General features: G+C 55.5%; 1 protein-coding gene across 1 annotated transcript in view; it reads left to right on the top strand.

Moving 5' to 3' along the window:
* The first annotated feature begins 352 nt into the window (after positions 1 to 352).
* The window catches only part of RERGL (RERG like), a 38428-nt gene continuing 23002 nt past the window's right edge, over positions 353 to 15778 (top strand). Inside the window, exons 1-2 of the mRNA XM_063930093.1 lie at positions 353 to 404; positions 576 to 632. Coding sequence (XP_063786163.1) covers positions 353 to 404; positions 576 to 632 — 109 coding nt within the window. The remainder of the gene's footprint in view (positions 405 to 575; positions 633 to 15778) is intronic.

The following is a 15778-nucleotide window of genomic DNA, read 5'->3' as shown; positions in this document are numbered from 1 at the left end:
ATCTGGAATTGCAGAGAATGGAGCCACGCGCGGGTGATCTGGCCCTTACATGGCCACACACTCACACTAAGTGCCCCATTTCTTGAGGAGAAAGTTTGGTGTTTGAGCAGAAGGGGGCGGACGGAGACCCTGATGTCACCCACCCTATTTATACATCTCCTGCTGCAAGAAATTCCACAGAACGCAGATTGTGATGTGAGGAGAGCGTCCACCATTCCCTGGGAAACCTCTGCACATAGGAAGCAGGATTCTGTGCTGACCCCAACTCTGCACCCATCTACAGACCCCCAGGAGACCCCCGCTACAATGGGCTGGGTATGGCGCACACAGAACAACTAACCTGGACTAAATCATGAACGACGTTAAGCTGGCCGTGCTGGGCAGTGAGGGGGCCGGGAAATCAGGTAACGGTCACATCTGTCAGGGTTCACGTATAGTATATGAAATGGGAAAATTGTATCTGTACAACTATCAGTAGCCGGGACACAGGCAGCTTCCCGTCTTCCATGGAAGGAATGTCTGGATGTTGGCTGTTCCCTTTATCCTCTCATGGCTCTCCGCTTTATCCTCTGCAGCTCTCATCGTTCGCTTCCTGACCAGCCGATACATCGGTGAATACGCCTCAAGCTCAGGTAAGACCCTGCAGGACAGGAATACCTTACAGGTGTCACATGAAAAGCCATGTAATAAGAGTCACATTGCTGATACTACATAACCCGTGGCCGACGCATAGATATATAGATACTGTGGCATTGTATACAGGTGAATATATCGCCCCGGTTACTGCAACCACTAATGAGACGCAACCTCAGCTAGAACACTGAGAGGATGCACATCTGTGAGGGAGAAGTCAGAGCTCTGCGTGCAGCGGCCCTGAGGTGAAGTGAGGGGGGATCTCTGCCAAGATAGTAGTTAGCGGGGGCCATTGTCTGCCCAGTCAGGAGAGCAGAGGGGGTGCAGGAGGAATGGCGGCACTGAGGTGAGGTGAGGGGGGGTCTCTGACAAGGTAGTAGTTAGCGGGGGCCATTGTCTGCCCAGTCAGGAGAGCAGAGGGGGGTGCAGGAGGAATGGCGGCACTGAGGTGAGGGGGGATCTCTGCCAAGGTAGTAGTTAGCGGGGGCCATTGTCTGCCCAGTCAGGAGAGCAGAGGGGGGTGCAGGAGGAATGGCGGCACTGAGGTGAGGTGAGGGGGGATCTCTGCCAAGGTAGTAGTTAGCGGGGGCCATTGTCTGCCCAGTCAGGAGAGCAGAGGGGGGTGCAGGAGGAATGGCGGCACTGAGGTGAGGGGAGGGGGGATCTCTGCCAAGGTAGTAGCTAGCGGGGGCCATTGTCTGCCCAGTCAGGAGAGCAGGGGGGTGCAGGAGGAATGGCGGCACTGAGGTGAGGTGAGGGTGGATCTCTGCCAAGGTAGCAGTTAGCGGGGGCCATTGTCTGCCCAGTCAGGAGAGCAGAGGGGGTGCAGGAGGAATGGCGGCACTGAGGTGAGGTGAGGGGGGGTCTCTGACAAGGTAGTAGTTAGCGGGGGCCATTGTCTGCCCAGTCAGGAGAGCAGGGGGGGTGCAGGAGGAATGGCGGCACTGAGGTGAGGTGAGGGGGGGTCTCTGACAAGGTAGTAGTTAGCGGGGGCCATTGTCTGCCCAGTCAGGAGAGCAGGGGGGGTGCAGGAGGAATGGCGGCACTGAGGTGAGGTGAGGGGGGGTCTCTGACAAGGTAGTAGTTAGCGGGGGCCATTGTCTGCCCAGTCAGTAGTGCAGAGGTGGTGCAGGAGGAATGGCGGCACTGAGGTGAGGTGAGGGGGGGTCTCTGACAAGGTAGTAGTTAGCGGGGGCCATTGTCTGCCCAGTCAGGAGAGCAGGGGGGGTGCAGGAGGATTGGCAGCACTGAGGTGAGGTGAGGGGGGGGTCTCTGACAAGGTGGTAGTTAGCGGGGGCCATTGTCTACCCAGTCAGGAGAGCAGGGGGGGTGCAGGAGGATTGGCAGCACTGAGGTGAGGTGAGGGGGGGGTCTCTGACAAGGTGGTAGTTAGCGGGGGCCATTGTCTGCCCAGTCAGGAGAGCAGGGGGGTGCAGGAGGAATGGCGGCACTGAGGTGAGGTGAGGGTGGATCTCTGCCAAGGTAGTAGTTAGCGGGGGCCATTGTCTGCCCAGTCAGGAGAGCAGAGGGGGGTGCAGGAGGAATGGCGGCACTGAGGTGAGGGGAGGGGGGATCTCTGCCAAGGTAGTAGCTAGCGGAGGCCATTGTCTGCCCAGTCAGGAGAGCAGGGGGGTGCAGGAGGAATGGCGGCACTGAGGTGAGGTGAGGGTGGATCTCTGCCAAGGTAGCAGTTAGCGGGGGCCATTGTCTGCCCAGTCAGGAGAGCAGAGGGGGTGCAGGAGGAATGGCGGCACTGAGGTGAGGTGAGGGGGGGTCTCTGACAAGGTAGTAGTTAGCGGGGGCCATTGTCTGCCCAGTCAGGAGAGCAGGGGGGGTGCAGGAGGAATGGCGGCACTGAGGTGAGGTGAGGGGGGGTCTCTGACAAGGTAGTAGTTAGCGGGGGCCATTGTCTGCCCAGTCAGTAGTGCAGAGGTGGTGCAGGAGGAATGGCGGCACTGAGGTGAGGTGAGGGGGGGTCTCTGACAAGGTAGTAGTTAGCGGGGGCCATTGTCTGCCCAGTCAGGAGAGCAGAGGGGGTGCAGGAGGAATGGCGGCACTGAGGTGAGGTGAGGTGAGGGGGGGTCTCTGCCAAGGTAGTAGTTAGCGGGGGCCATTGTCTGCCCAGTCAGTAGTGCAGAGGTGGTGCAGGAGGAATGGCGGCACTGAGGTGAGGTGAGGGGGGGTCTCTGACAAGGTAGTAGTTAGCGGGGGCCATTGTCTGCCCAGTCAGGAGAGCAGGGGGGGTGCAGGAGGATTGGCAGCACTGAGGTGAGGTGAGGGGGGGGGTCTCTGACAAGGTGGTAGTTAGCGGGGGCCATTGTCTACCCAGTCAGGAGAGCAGAGGGGGTGCAGGAGGAATGGCGGCACTGAGGTGAGGTGAGGGGGGGGTCTCTGACAAGGTAGTAGTTAGCGGGGGCCATTGTCTGCCCAGTCAGGAGAGCAGGGGGGTGCAGGAGGAATGGCGACACTGAGGTGAGGTGAGGGGGGGTCTCTGACAAGGTAGTAGTTAGCGGGGGCCATTGTCTGCCCAGTCAGGAGAGCAGGGGGGTGCAGGAGGAATGGCGGCACTGAGGTGAGGTGAGGGGGGGTCTCTGACAAGGTAGTAGTTAGCGGGGGCCATTGTCTGCCCAGTCAGGAGAGCAGAGGGGGTGCAGGAGGAATAGCGGCACTGAGGTGAGGTGAGGGGGGGTCTCTGACAAGGTAGTAGTTAGCGGGGGCTATTGTCTGCCCAGTCAGGAGAGCAGGGGGGTGCAGGAGGAATGGCGGCACTGAGGTGAGGTGAGGGGGGGTCTCTGACAAGGTGGTAGTTAGCGGGGGCCATTGTCTGCCCAGTCAGTAGTGCAGAGGGGGTGCAGGAGGAATGGCGGCACTGAGGTGAGGTGAGGGGGGATCTCTGCCAAGGTAGTAGCTAGCGGGGGCCATTGTCTGCCCAGTCAGGAGAGCAGAGGGGGTGCAGGAGGAATGGCGGCACTGAGGTGAGGTGAGGGGGGATCTCTGCCAAGGTAGCAGTTAGCGGGGGCCATTGTCTACCCAGTCAGGAGAGCAGAGGGGGTGCAGGAGGAATGGCGGCACTGAGGTGAGGTGAGGGGGGGTCTCTGACAAGGTAGTAGTTAGCCGGGGCCATTGTCTGCCCAGTCAGGAGAGCAGAGGGGATGCAGGAGGAATGGCGGCACTGAGGTGAGGTGAGGGGGGGGTCTCTGACAAGGTAGTAGCTAGCGGGGGCCATTGTCTGCCCAGTCAGGAGAGCAGAGGTGGTGCAGGAGGAACGGCGGCACTGAGGTGAGGTGAGGGGGGATCTCTGCCAAGGTAGCAGTTAGCGGGGGCCATTGTCTGCCCAGTCAGGAGAGCAGAGGTGGTGCAGGAGGAACGGCGGCACTGAGGTGAGGTGAGGGGGGATCTCTGCCAAGGTAGCAGTTAGCGGGGGCCATTGTCTGCCCAGTCAGGAGAGCAGAGGGGGTGCAGGAGGAATGGCGGCACTGAGGTGAGGTGAGTGGGGGTCTCTGACAAGGTAGCAGTTAGCGGGGGCCATTGTCTGCCCAGTCAGGAGAGCAGGGGGGTGCAGGAGGAATGGCGGCACTGAGGTGAGGTGAGGGGGGATCTCTGACAAGGTAGTAGTTAGCGGGGGCCATTGTCTGCCCAGTCAGGAGAGCAGAGGGGGTGCAGGAGGAATGGCGGCACTGAGGTGAGGTGAGGGGGGGTCTCTGACAAGGTAGCAGTTAGCGGGGGCCATTGTCTGCCCAGTCAGGAGAGCAGGGGGGTGCAGGAGGAATGGCGGCACTGAGGTGAGGTGAGGGGGGATCTCTGCCAAGGTAGCAGTTAGCGGGGGCCATTGTCTGCCCAGTCAGGAGAGCAGGGGGGGTGCAGGAGGAATGGCGGCACTGAGGTGAGGTGAGGGGGGATCTCTGCCAAGGTAGTAGCTAGCGGGGGCCATTGTCTGCCCAGTCAGGAGAGCAGAGGTGGTGCAGGAGGAACGGCGGCACTGAGGTGAGGTGAGGGGGGATCTCTGCCAAGGTAGTAGCTAGCGGGGGCCATTGTCTGCCCAGTCAGGAGAGCAGGGGGGGTGCAGGAGGAATGGCGGCACTGAGGTGAGGTGAGGGGGCATCTCTGCCAAGGTAGCAGTTAGCGGGGGCCATTGTCTGCCCAGTCAGGAGAGCAGAGGGGGTGCAGGAGAAATGGCGGCACTGAGGTGAGGTGAGGGGGGATCTCTGCCAAGGTAGTAGCTAGCGGGGGCCATTGTCTGCCTAGTCAGGAGAGCAGGGGGGGTGCAGGAGGAATGGCGGCACTGAGGTGAGGTGAGGGGGGGTCTCTGCCAAGGTAGCAGTTAGCGGAGGCCATTGTCTTCCCAGTCAGTAGTGCAGAGGGGGTGCAGGAGGAATGGCGGCACTGAGGTGAGGTGAGGGGGGGTCTCTGACAAGGTAGCAGTTAGCGGGGGCCATTGTCTGCACAGTCAGGAGAGCAGAGGGGGTGCAGGAGGAATGGCGGCACTGAGGTGAGGTGAGGGGGGGTCTCTGACAAGGTAGTAGCTAGCGGGGGCCATTGTCTGCCCAGTCAGGAGAGCAGGGGGGTGCAGGAGGAATGGCGGCACTGAGGTGAGGTGAGGGGGGGTCTCTGACAAGGTAGTAGTTAGCGGGGGCCATTTCTGCCCAGTCAGGAGAGCAGAGGGGGTGCAGGAGGAATGGCGGCACTGAGGTGAGGTGAGGGGGGGTCTCTGACAAGGTAGTAGTTAGCGGGGGCCATTTTCTGCCCAGTCAGGAGAGCAGAGGGGGTGCAGGAGGAATGGCGGCACTGAGGTGAGGTGAGGGGGGGATCTCTGCCAAGGTAGTAGCTAGCGGAGGCCATTGTCTGCCCAGTCAGGAGAGCAGGGGGGTGCAGGAGGAATGGCGACACTGAGGTGAGGTGAGGGGGGGTCTCTGACAAGGTAGTAGTTAGCGGGGGCCATTGTCTGCCCAGTCAGGAGAGCAGGGGGGTGCAGGAGGAATGGCGGCACTGAGGTGAGGTGAGGGGGGGTCTCTGACAAGGTAGTAGTTAGCGGGGGCCATTGTCTGCCCAGTCAGGAGAGCAGAGGGGGTGCAGGAGGAATAGCGGCACTGAGGTGAGGTGAGGGGGGGTCTCTGACAAGGTAGTAGTTAGCGGGGGCCATTGTCTGCCCAGTCAGGAGAGCAGGGGGGTGCAGGAGGAATGGCGGCACTGAGGTGAGGTGAGGGGGGGTCTCTGACAAGGTAGTAGTTAGCGGGGGCCATTTCTGCCCAGTCAGGAGAGCAGAGGGGGTGCAGGAGGAATGGCGGCACTGAGGTGAGGTGAGGGGGGGTCTCTGACAAGGTAGTAGTTAGCGGGGGCCATTTTCTGCCCAGTCAGGAGAGCAGAGGGGGTGCAGGAGGAATGGCGGCACTGAGGTGAGGTGAGGGGGGGATCTCTGCCAAGGTAGTAGCTAGCGGAGGCCATTGTCTGCCCAGTCAGGAGAGCAGGGGGGTGCAGGAGAAATGGCGGCACTGAGGTGAGGTGAGGGGGGATCTCTGCCAAGGTAGTAGCTAGCGGGGGCCATTGTCTGCCCAGTCAGGAGAGCAGGGGGGGTGCAGGAGGAATGGCGGCACTGAGGTGAGGTGAGGGGGGGTCTCTGACAAGGTAGTAGTTAGCGGAGGCCATTGTCTTCCCAGTCAGTAGTGCAGAGGGGGTGCAGGAGGAATGGCGGCACTGAGGTGAGGTGAGGGGGGGGTCTCTGACAAGGTAGTAGCTAGCGGGGGCCATTGTCTGCCCAGTCAGGAGAGCAGAGGGGGTGCAGGAGGAATGGCGGCACTGAGGTGAGGTGAGGGGGGGTCTCTGACAAGGTAGTAGTTAGCGGGGGCCATTGTCTGCCCAGTCAGGAGAGCAGAGGGGGTGCAGGAGGAATGGCGGCACTGAGGTGAGGGGGGATCTCTGCCAAGGTAGTAGCTAGCGGGGGCCATTGTCTGCCCAGTCAGGAGAGCAGAGGGGGTGCAGGAGGATTGGCGGCACTGACGTGAGGTGAGGGGGGGTCTCTGCCAAGGTAGCAGTTAGCGGGGGCCATTGTCTGCCCAGTCAGGAGAGCAGGGGGGTGCAGGAGGAATGGCGGCACTGAGGTGAGGTGAGGGGGGGTCTCTGACAAGGTAGTAGTTAGCGGGGGCCATTGTCTGCCCAGTCAGGAGAGCAGGGGGGTGCAGGAGGAATGGCGGCACTGAGGTGAGGTGAGGGGGGGTCTCTGACAAGGTAGTAGTTAGCGGGGGCCATTGTCTGCCCAGTCAGGAGAGCAGAGGGGGTGCAGGAGAAATGGCGGCACTGAGGTGAGGTGAGGGGGGGTCTCTGACAAGGTAGTAGTTAGCGGGGGCCATTGTCTGCCCAGTCAGGAGAGCAGAGGGGGTGCAGGAGGAATGGCGGCACTGAGGTGAGGTGAGGGGGGGTCTCTGACAAGGTAGTAGTTAGCGGGGGCCATTGTCTGCCCAGTCAGGAGAGCAGAGGGGGTGCAGGAGGAATGGCGGCACTGAGGTGAGGTGAGGGGGGTCTCTGACAAGGTAGTAGTTAGCGGGGGCCATTGTCTGCCCAGTCAGGAGAGCAGAGGGGGTGCAGGAGGAATGGCGGCACTGCTGGGGCTGCCAGTGGCTTTGTTAGGGGCCCAGAGATATAATGTGCTGCCCCTGTTATAGGAGGGTGAGTGACTGGAAGAAGGGACCCGGACCAGTGATCTATCTGGTGGCAAGGTGATAATTTACTTTACCTCAGGTGAATCAGGAGGAGCCCTAGCGCTGCCATACAGCGGCTGCTGAGACGCCGTGTCCCCATGTAATCCGGCAGCATACTGTACTTGACTAAGGGAGAGAGATAAAGTACCAGCCAATCAGCTGCCATTTTATTAAACCCAGTCTGTAACATGACAGGAGCTGATTGTTACTTTATCTCTCTCTCTCCAAAACTTAGTACATAGACCCCTAAGGGCGGGATGTACTAAAGGGAAAATGTGATAAAAACCCCGTTTTTGGGGGTTTTATTGCATTTCTTATGTACTAAAACCCAGCCGTCACATTTTCGCCCATGAGGGTATCGGTATCTCTGGATGGTGATACCCTATAGAAACCTATGGCCATCTTATCAACGGCCGCCGCTGACGCCGACCCCCCTTCCCCCGGCATACCTTCCTCCAGGAAGCCTGGACCCGGAAGGTAAACTCCTCCTCCCACTAGCAACGCAGCCGGACGTCCTTCCGGCTGCAGGGAGGAGGCGCCGGGGACAGTCCGCTGCTCCTTCCCGATGTGGGGGGAATGTGGAGAGCCCAGGGAGGTAACGGAGACCCCCCACACACCACCTCACAGGTACCGCGGGGGGCCTCCGTCACCGCATTGCAATGTTGGTCGCATATGTTAGTGCGATGTATGTTAATACATCCAGCCCTAAATGCAAAAGATCAGCTTGCTCATCACAGACAGACATCCGGCTATCTTGGTGACATGAGAATCGCTGTCGGCCACCGCACTGTGTGATCTGGGGTCAGTCACACCTAAGACAGCGAGACTGGCCGGCACCATTACTGTAAACGTGGTTACACGATTCTGGGCCAGTCACCCCTCTCCTCCTGCACCCCCCACCCACCTCTTACCTCATGTGAGGGTGGCATCCACTGGCATTACACACAGGGGGTGTGACATCATAACCCATTACCAATATGGAGGAGCCCCACCCCACAGGCCATGCCGGGGGCTGCAGCTGTATTAGGGGGCAGCCTCAGGGGACATAGGCACTCCCTAAGCCCTGGCACCCTGGGAAACCTCCTGATTCGCCTAGTGGTAGCACCGCGCTAAGAACTGCTGCAGGGTACAGTAATATTACCTCAGGCTGCGGCAGGGTACAGTAATATTACCTCAGGCTGCAGCAGGGTACAGTAATATTACCTCAGGCTGCAGCAGGGTACAGTAATATTACCTCAGGCTGCGGCAGGGTACAGTAATATTACCTCAGGCTGCAGCAGGGTACAGTAATATTACCTCAGGCTGCAGCAGGGTACAGTAATATTACCTCAGCCGGCGGCAGGGTACAGTAATATTACCTCAGCCGGCGGCAGGGTACAGTAATATTACCTCAGGCTGCAGCAGGGTACAGTAATATTACCTCAGGCTGCAGCAGGGTACAGTAATATTACCTCAGGCTGCAGCAGGGTACAGTAATATTACCTCAGGCTGCAGCAGGGTACAGTAATATTACCTCAGCCGGCGGCAGGGTACAGTAATATTACCTCAGGCTGCAGCAGGGTACAGTAATATTACCTCAGGCTGCGGCAGGGTACAGTAATATTACCTCAGGCTGCAGCAGGGTACAGTAATATTACCTCAGCCGGCGGCAGGGTACAGTAATTTCTCTGACGTCCTAAGTGGATGCTGGGGACTCCGTCAGGACCATGGGGATTAGCGGCTCCGCAGGAGACAGGGCACAAAACTAAAGCTTTAGGATCAGGTGGTGTGTACTGGCTCCTCCCCCTATGACCCTCCTCCAAGCCTCAGTTAGGTTTTTGTGCCCGTCCGAGCAGGGTGCAATCTAGGTGGCTCTCCTAAAGAGCTGCTTAGAGTAAAAGTTTTGTTAGGTTTTTTTATTTTCAGTGAGTCCTGCTGGCAACAGGCTCACTGCATCGAGGGACTTAGGGGAGAGAAGTTCAACTCGCCTGCGTGCAGGATGGATTGGATTCTTAGGCTACTGGACACCATTAGCTCCAGAGGGAGTCGGAACACAGGTCTCACCCTGGGGTTCGTCCCGGAGCCGCGCCGCCGACCCCCCTTACAGATGCTGAAGATTGAAGGTCCAGAAACCGGCGGCAGAAGGCTTTTCAGTCTTCATGAAGGTAGCGCACAGCACTGCAGCTGTGCGCCATTGTTGTCACACACTTCACACCAATGGTCACGGAGGGTGCAGGGCGTTGCTGGGGGCGCCCTGGGCAGCAATGTATAATACCTTATTCTGGCTAAAAATACATCACATATAGCCCCTGGAGGCTATATGGATGTATTTAACCCCTGCCAGGTCTCAGAAAAACGGGAGAAGAAGCCCGCCGAAAAGGGGGCGGGGCCTATTCTCCTCAGCACACAGCGCCATTTTCCCTCACAGAAAGGCTGGTGGGAAGGCTCCCAGGCTCTCCCCTGCACTGCACAGAGAGGGGGGGCACTTATTTGGCGATATGTATATATATATTAAAATGCTATAAGGGAAAAACACTTATATAAAGGTTGTCCCTGTATAATTATAGCGTTTTTGGTGTGTGCTGGCAAACTCTCCCTCTGTCTCCCCAAAGGGCTAGTGGGGTCCTGTCCTCTATCAGAGCATTCCCTGTGTGTGTGCTGTGTGTCGGTACTTGTGTGTCGACATGTATGAGGACGATGTTGGTGAGGAGGCGGAGCAATTGCCGGTAATGGTGATGTCACTCTCTAGGGAGTCGACACCGGAATGGATGGCTTATTTAAGGAATTACGTGATAATGTCAACACGCTGCAAGGTCGGTTGACGACATGAGACGGCCGGCAAACCAATTAGTACCTGTCCAGGCGTCTAAAACACCGTCAGGGGCGTTAAAACGTCCTTTTACCTCAGTCGGTCGACACAGACACGGACACTGACTCCAGTGTCGACGGTGAAGAAACAAACGTATTTTCCTTTAGGGCCACACGTTACATGTTAAGGGCAATGAAGGAGATGTTACATATTTCTGATACTACAAGTACCACAAAAAAGGGTATTATGTGGAGTGTGAAAAAACTACATGTGGTTTTTCCTGAATCAGATAAATTAAATGAAGTGTGTGATGATGCGTGGGTTCCCCCCGATAGAAAATTATTGGCGGTATACCTTTTCCCGCCAGAAGTTATGGCGCGTTGGGAAACACACCTTAGGGTGGATAAGGCGCTCACACGCTTATAAAAACAAGTGGCGTTACCGTCTCCAGATACGGACGCCCTCAAGGAGCCAACTGATAGGAGGTTGGAAAATATCCTAAAAAGTATATACACACATACTGGTGTTATACTGCGACCAGCGATCGCCTCAGCCTGGATGGGCAGCGCTGGGGTGGCTTGGTCGGATTCCCTGACTGGAAATATTGATACCCTTGACAGGGACAGTATTTTATTGACTATAGAGCATTTAAAAGATGCATTTCTATATATGCGAAACTCTGGCATCAAGAGTAAGTGCGATGTCCATATCTGCCAGACGATGTTTCTGGACACGACAGTGGTCAGGTGATGCAGATTCCAAACGGCACATGGAAGTATTGCCGTATAAAGGGGAGGAGTTATTTGGGGTCGGTCCATCGGACCTGGTGGCCACGGCAACAGCTAGAAAATCCACCTTTTTTACCCCAAGTCACATCTCAGCAGAAAAAGACATAGTCTTTTCAGCCTCAGTCCTTTCGTCCCCATAATATCTGCCCAGGGATAGAGGTAAGGGAAGAAGACTGCAGCAGGCAGCCCATTCCCAGGAACAGAAGCCTTCCACCGCTTCTGCCAAGTCCTCAGCATGACGCTGGGGCCGTACAAACAGGTGCGGTGGGGGGTCGTCTCAAGAGTTTCAGCACGCAGTGGGCTCACTCGCAAGTGGACCCCTGGATCCTACAAGTAGTATCCCAGGGGTACAGATTGGAAATTCGAGACGTCTCCCCCTCGCAGGTTCCTGAAGTTTGCTTTACCAACGTCTACCTCCGACAGGGAGGCAGTATTGGAAACAATTCACAAGCTGTATTCCCAGCAGGTGATAATCAAAGTACCCCTCCTACAACAAGTAAAGGGGTATTATTCCACACTATATTGTGGTACTGAAGCCAGACGGCTCGGTGAGACCTATTCTAAATGGAGTCACTCAGAGCAGTGATAGCGAACCAGGAAGAAGGGGACTATATGGTGTCCCTGGACATCAAGGATGCTTACCTCCATGTCCAAATTTGCCCTTCTCACAAAGGGTACCTCAGGTTCGTGGTATAAAACTGTCACTATCAGTTTCAGACGCTGCCGTTTGGATTGTCCACGGCACCCCGGGTCTTTACCAAGGTAATGGCCGAAATGATGATTCTTCTTCAAAGAAAAGGCGTCTTAATTATCCCTTACTTGGACGATCTCCTGATAAGGGCAAGGTCCAGAGAACAGTTGGAGGTCGGAGTAGCACTATCTCAAGTAGTTCTACGACAGCACGGGTGGATTCTAAATATTCCAAAATCGCAGCTGTCTCCGACGACACGTCTGCTGTCCCTAGGGATGATTCTGGACACAGTCCAGAAAAAGGTGTTTCTCCCGGAGGAGAAAGCCAGGGAGTTATCCGAGCTAGTCAGGAACCTCCAAAAACCAGGAAAAGTGTCAGTGCATCATTGCACAAGGGTCCTGGGAAAAATGGTGGCTTCTTACGAAGCGATTCCATTCGGCAGATTTCACGCAAGAACTTTTCAGTGGGATCTGCTGGACAAATGGTCCGGATCGCATCTTCAGATGCATCAGCGGATAACCCTGTCTCCAAGGACAAGGGTGTCTCTTCTGTGGTGGCTGCAGAGTGCTCATCTACTAAAGTGCCACAGTTATGCATTCAGGACTGGGTCCTGGTGACCACGGATTCCAGCTTGAAAGGCTGGGGAGCAGTCACACAAGGAAAAAATTTCCAGGGAGTGTTATCAAGTCTGGGGACTTCTCTCCGCATAAATATACTGGAGCTAAGAGCAATTTACAATGCTCTAAGCTTAGCAAGACCTCTGCTTCAAGGTCAGCCGGTATTGATCCAGTGGGACAACATCACGGCAGTCGCCCACGTAAACAGACAGGGCGGCACAAGAAGCAGGAGGACAATGGCAGAAACTGCAAGGATTCTTCGCTGGGCGGAAAATCATGTGATAGCACTGTCAGCAGTTTTCATTCCGGGAGTGGACAACTGGGAAGCAGACTTCCTCAGCACGACCTCCACCCGGGAGAGTGGGGACTTCATCGAGAAGTTGTTTCCACATGATTGTGCACCGTTGGGAAGACCAAAGGTGGACATGATGGCGTCCCGCCTGAACAAAAAACTGGACAGGTATTGCGCCAGGTCAAGAGACCCTCAGGAAATAGCTGTGGACGTTCTGGTAACACCATGGGTGTACCAGTCGGTGTATGTGTTCCCTCCTCTGCTTCTCATACCAAAGGTACTGAGAATTATAAGACGTAGAGGAGTAGGAACTATACTCGTGGCTCCGGATGGGCCAAGAAGGACTTGGTACCCGGAACTTCATGAGATGCTCACAGAGGACTCAGGGCCTCTGCCGATAAGAAGGGACTTTGCTTCAGCAAGTACCATGTCTGTTCCAAGACTTACCGCGGGTGCGTTTGACGGCATGGCGGTTGAACGCCGGATCCTAAGGGAAAAAAGGCATTCCGGAAGAGGTCATTCCTACCCTGGTCAAAGCCAGGAAGGAGGTGACCGCACAACATTATCACCACATGTGGCGAAAATATGTTGCGTGGTGTGAGGCCAGAAAGGCCCCACGAAGAAATTTCAACTCGGTCGATTCCTGCATTTCCTGCAAACAGGAGTGTCTATGGGCCTCAAATTGGGGTCCATTAAGGTTCAAATTTCGGCCCTGTCGATTTTCTTCCAGAAAGAATTGGCTTCAGTTCCTGAAGTCCAGAAATTTGACAAGGGAGTACTGCATATACAACCCCCTTTTGTGCCTCCAGTGGCACTGTGGGATCTTTCCTGGGATTCCTCAAATCACGTTGGTTTAAACCGCTCAAATCTGTGGATTTGAAATATCTCACATGGAAAGTGACCATGATGTTGGCCCTGGCCTCGGCCAGGCGACTGTCAGAATTGGCGGCTTTGTCTCATAAAAGCCCATATCTGATTGTCCATTCGGACAGGGCAGAGCTGCGGACTCGTCCCCAGTTTCTCCCTAAGGTGGTGTCAGCGTTTCATCTGAACCAGCTTATTGTGGTACCTGCGGCTACTAGAGACTTGGAGGACTCCAAGTTGCTAGATGTTGTCAGGGCCCTGAAAATATAGATTTCCAGGACGGCTGGAGTCAAGAAAACTGACTTGCTGTTATCCTGTATGCACCCAAAAAAAACTGGGTGCTCTTGCTTCTAAGCAGACGATTGCTAGTTGAATGTGTAGTACAATTCAGCTTGCACATTCTGTGGCAGGACTGCCACAGCCAAAATATATAAATGCCCATTCCACAAGGAAGGTGGGCTCATCTTGGGCGACTGCCCGAGGGGTCTCGGCTTTACAACTTTGCCGAGCTGCTACTTGGTCAGGGGCACACCCTGGCTGAGGAGGACCTGGAGTTCTCTCACTCGGTGCTGCAGAGTCATCCGCACTCTCCCGCCCGTTTGGGAGCTTTGGTATAATCCCCATGGTCCTGACGGAGTCCCCAGCATCCACTTAGGACGTCAGAGAAAATAAGATTTTACTTACCGATAAATCTATTTCTCGTAGTCCGTAGTGGATGCTGGGCGCCCATCCCAAGTGCGGATTGTCTGCAATACTTGTACATAGTTATTGTTACAAAAAAAATCGGGTTGTTATTGTTGTGAGCCGTCTGTTCAGAGGCTCCTACGTTTGTCATACTGTTAACTGGGTTTAGATCACAAGTTATACGGTGTGATTGGTGTGGCTGGTATGAGTCTTACCCGGGATTCAATATCCTTCCTTATTGTGTACGCTCGTCCGGGCACAGTATCCTAACTGAGGCTTGGAGGAGGGTCATAGGGGGAGGAGCCAGTACACACCACCTGATCCTAAAGCTTTAGTTTTGTGCCCTGTCTCCTGCGGAGCCGCTAATCCCCATGGTCCTGACGGAGTCCCCAGCATCCACTACGGACTACGAGAAATAGATTTATCGGTAAGTAAAATCTTATTATTACCTCAGCCGGCGGCAGGGTACAGTAACATTACCTCAGGCTGCGGCAGGGTACAGTAATATTACCTCAGGCTGCAGCAGGGTACAGTAATATTACCTCAGGCTGCAGCAGGGTACAGTAATATTACCTCAGGCTGCAGCAGGGTACAGTAACATTACCTCAGGCTGCAGCAGGGTACAGTAATATTACCTCAGGCTGCTGCAGGGTACAGTAATATTACCTCAGGCTGCGGCAGGGTACAGTAATATTACCTCAGGTTGCGGCAGGGTACAGTAATATTACCTCAGGTTGCGGCAGGGTACAGTAATATTACCTCAGCCGGCGGCAGGGTACAGTAATATTACCTCAGGCTGCGGCAGGGTACAGTAATATTACCTCAGGCTGCAGCAGGGTACAGTAATATTACCTCAGGCAGCAGCAGGGTACAGTAATATTACCTCAGGCTGCAGCAGGTTACAGTAATATTACCTCAGGCTGCAGCAGGTTACAGTAATATTACCTCAGGCTGCGGCAGGGTACAGTAATATTACCTCAGGTTGCGGCAGGGTACAGTAATATTACCTCAGGCTGCAGCAGGGTACAGTAATATATTACCTCAGGCTGCAGCAGGGTACAGTAATATTACCTCAGGCTGCGGCAGGGTACAGTAATATTACCTCAGGCTGCGGCAGGGTACAGTAATAATACCTCAGGCTGCTGCAGGGTACAGTAATATTACCTCAGGCTGCAGCAGGGTACAGTAATATTACCTCAGGCTGCGGCAGGGTACAGTAATATTACCTCAGGCTGCGGCAGGGTACAGTAATATTACCTCAGGCTGCTGCAGGGTACAGTAATATGACCTCAGGCTGCGGCAGGGTACAGTAATATTACCTCAGCCGGCGGCAGGGTACAGTAATATGACCTCAGGCTGCAGCAGGGTACAGTAATAATACCTCAGGCTGCTGCAGGGTACAGTAATATTACCTCAGGCTGCAGCAGGGTACAGTAATATTACCTCTGGCTGCAGCAGGGTACAGTAATATTACCTCAGGCTGCGGCAGGGTACAGTAATATTACCTCTGGCTGCAGCAGGGTACAGTAATATTACCTCAGCCGGCGGCAGGGTACAGTAATATTACCTCAGGCTGCAGCAGGGTACAGTAATATTACCTCAGCCGGCGGCAGGGTACAGTAATATGACCTCAGGCTGCAGCAGGGTACAGTAATATTACCTCAGGCTGCAGCAGGTTACAGTAATATTACCTCAGGCTGCAGCAGGGTACAGTAATATTACCTCTGGC

This window comes from Pseudophryne corroboree, chromosome 6 (assembly GCF_028390025.1).
Source record: "Pseudophryne corroboree isolate aPseCor3 chromosome 6, aPseCor3.hap2, whole genome shotgun sequence".
Classification (NCBI taxonomy): domain Eukaryota; kingdom Metazoa; phylum Chordata; class Amphibia; order Anura; family Myobatrachidae; genus Pseudophryne; species Pseudophryne corroboree.
The sequence above is the reverse complement of the archived record's forward strand: the minus strand, read 5'-3'. Positions and strand labels throughout refer to the sequence as shown.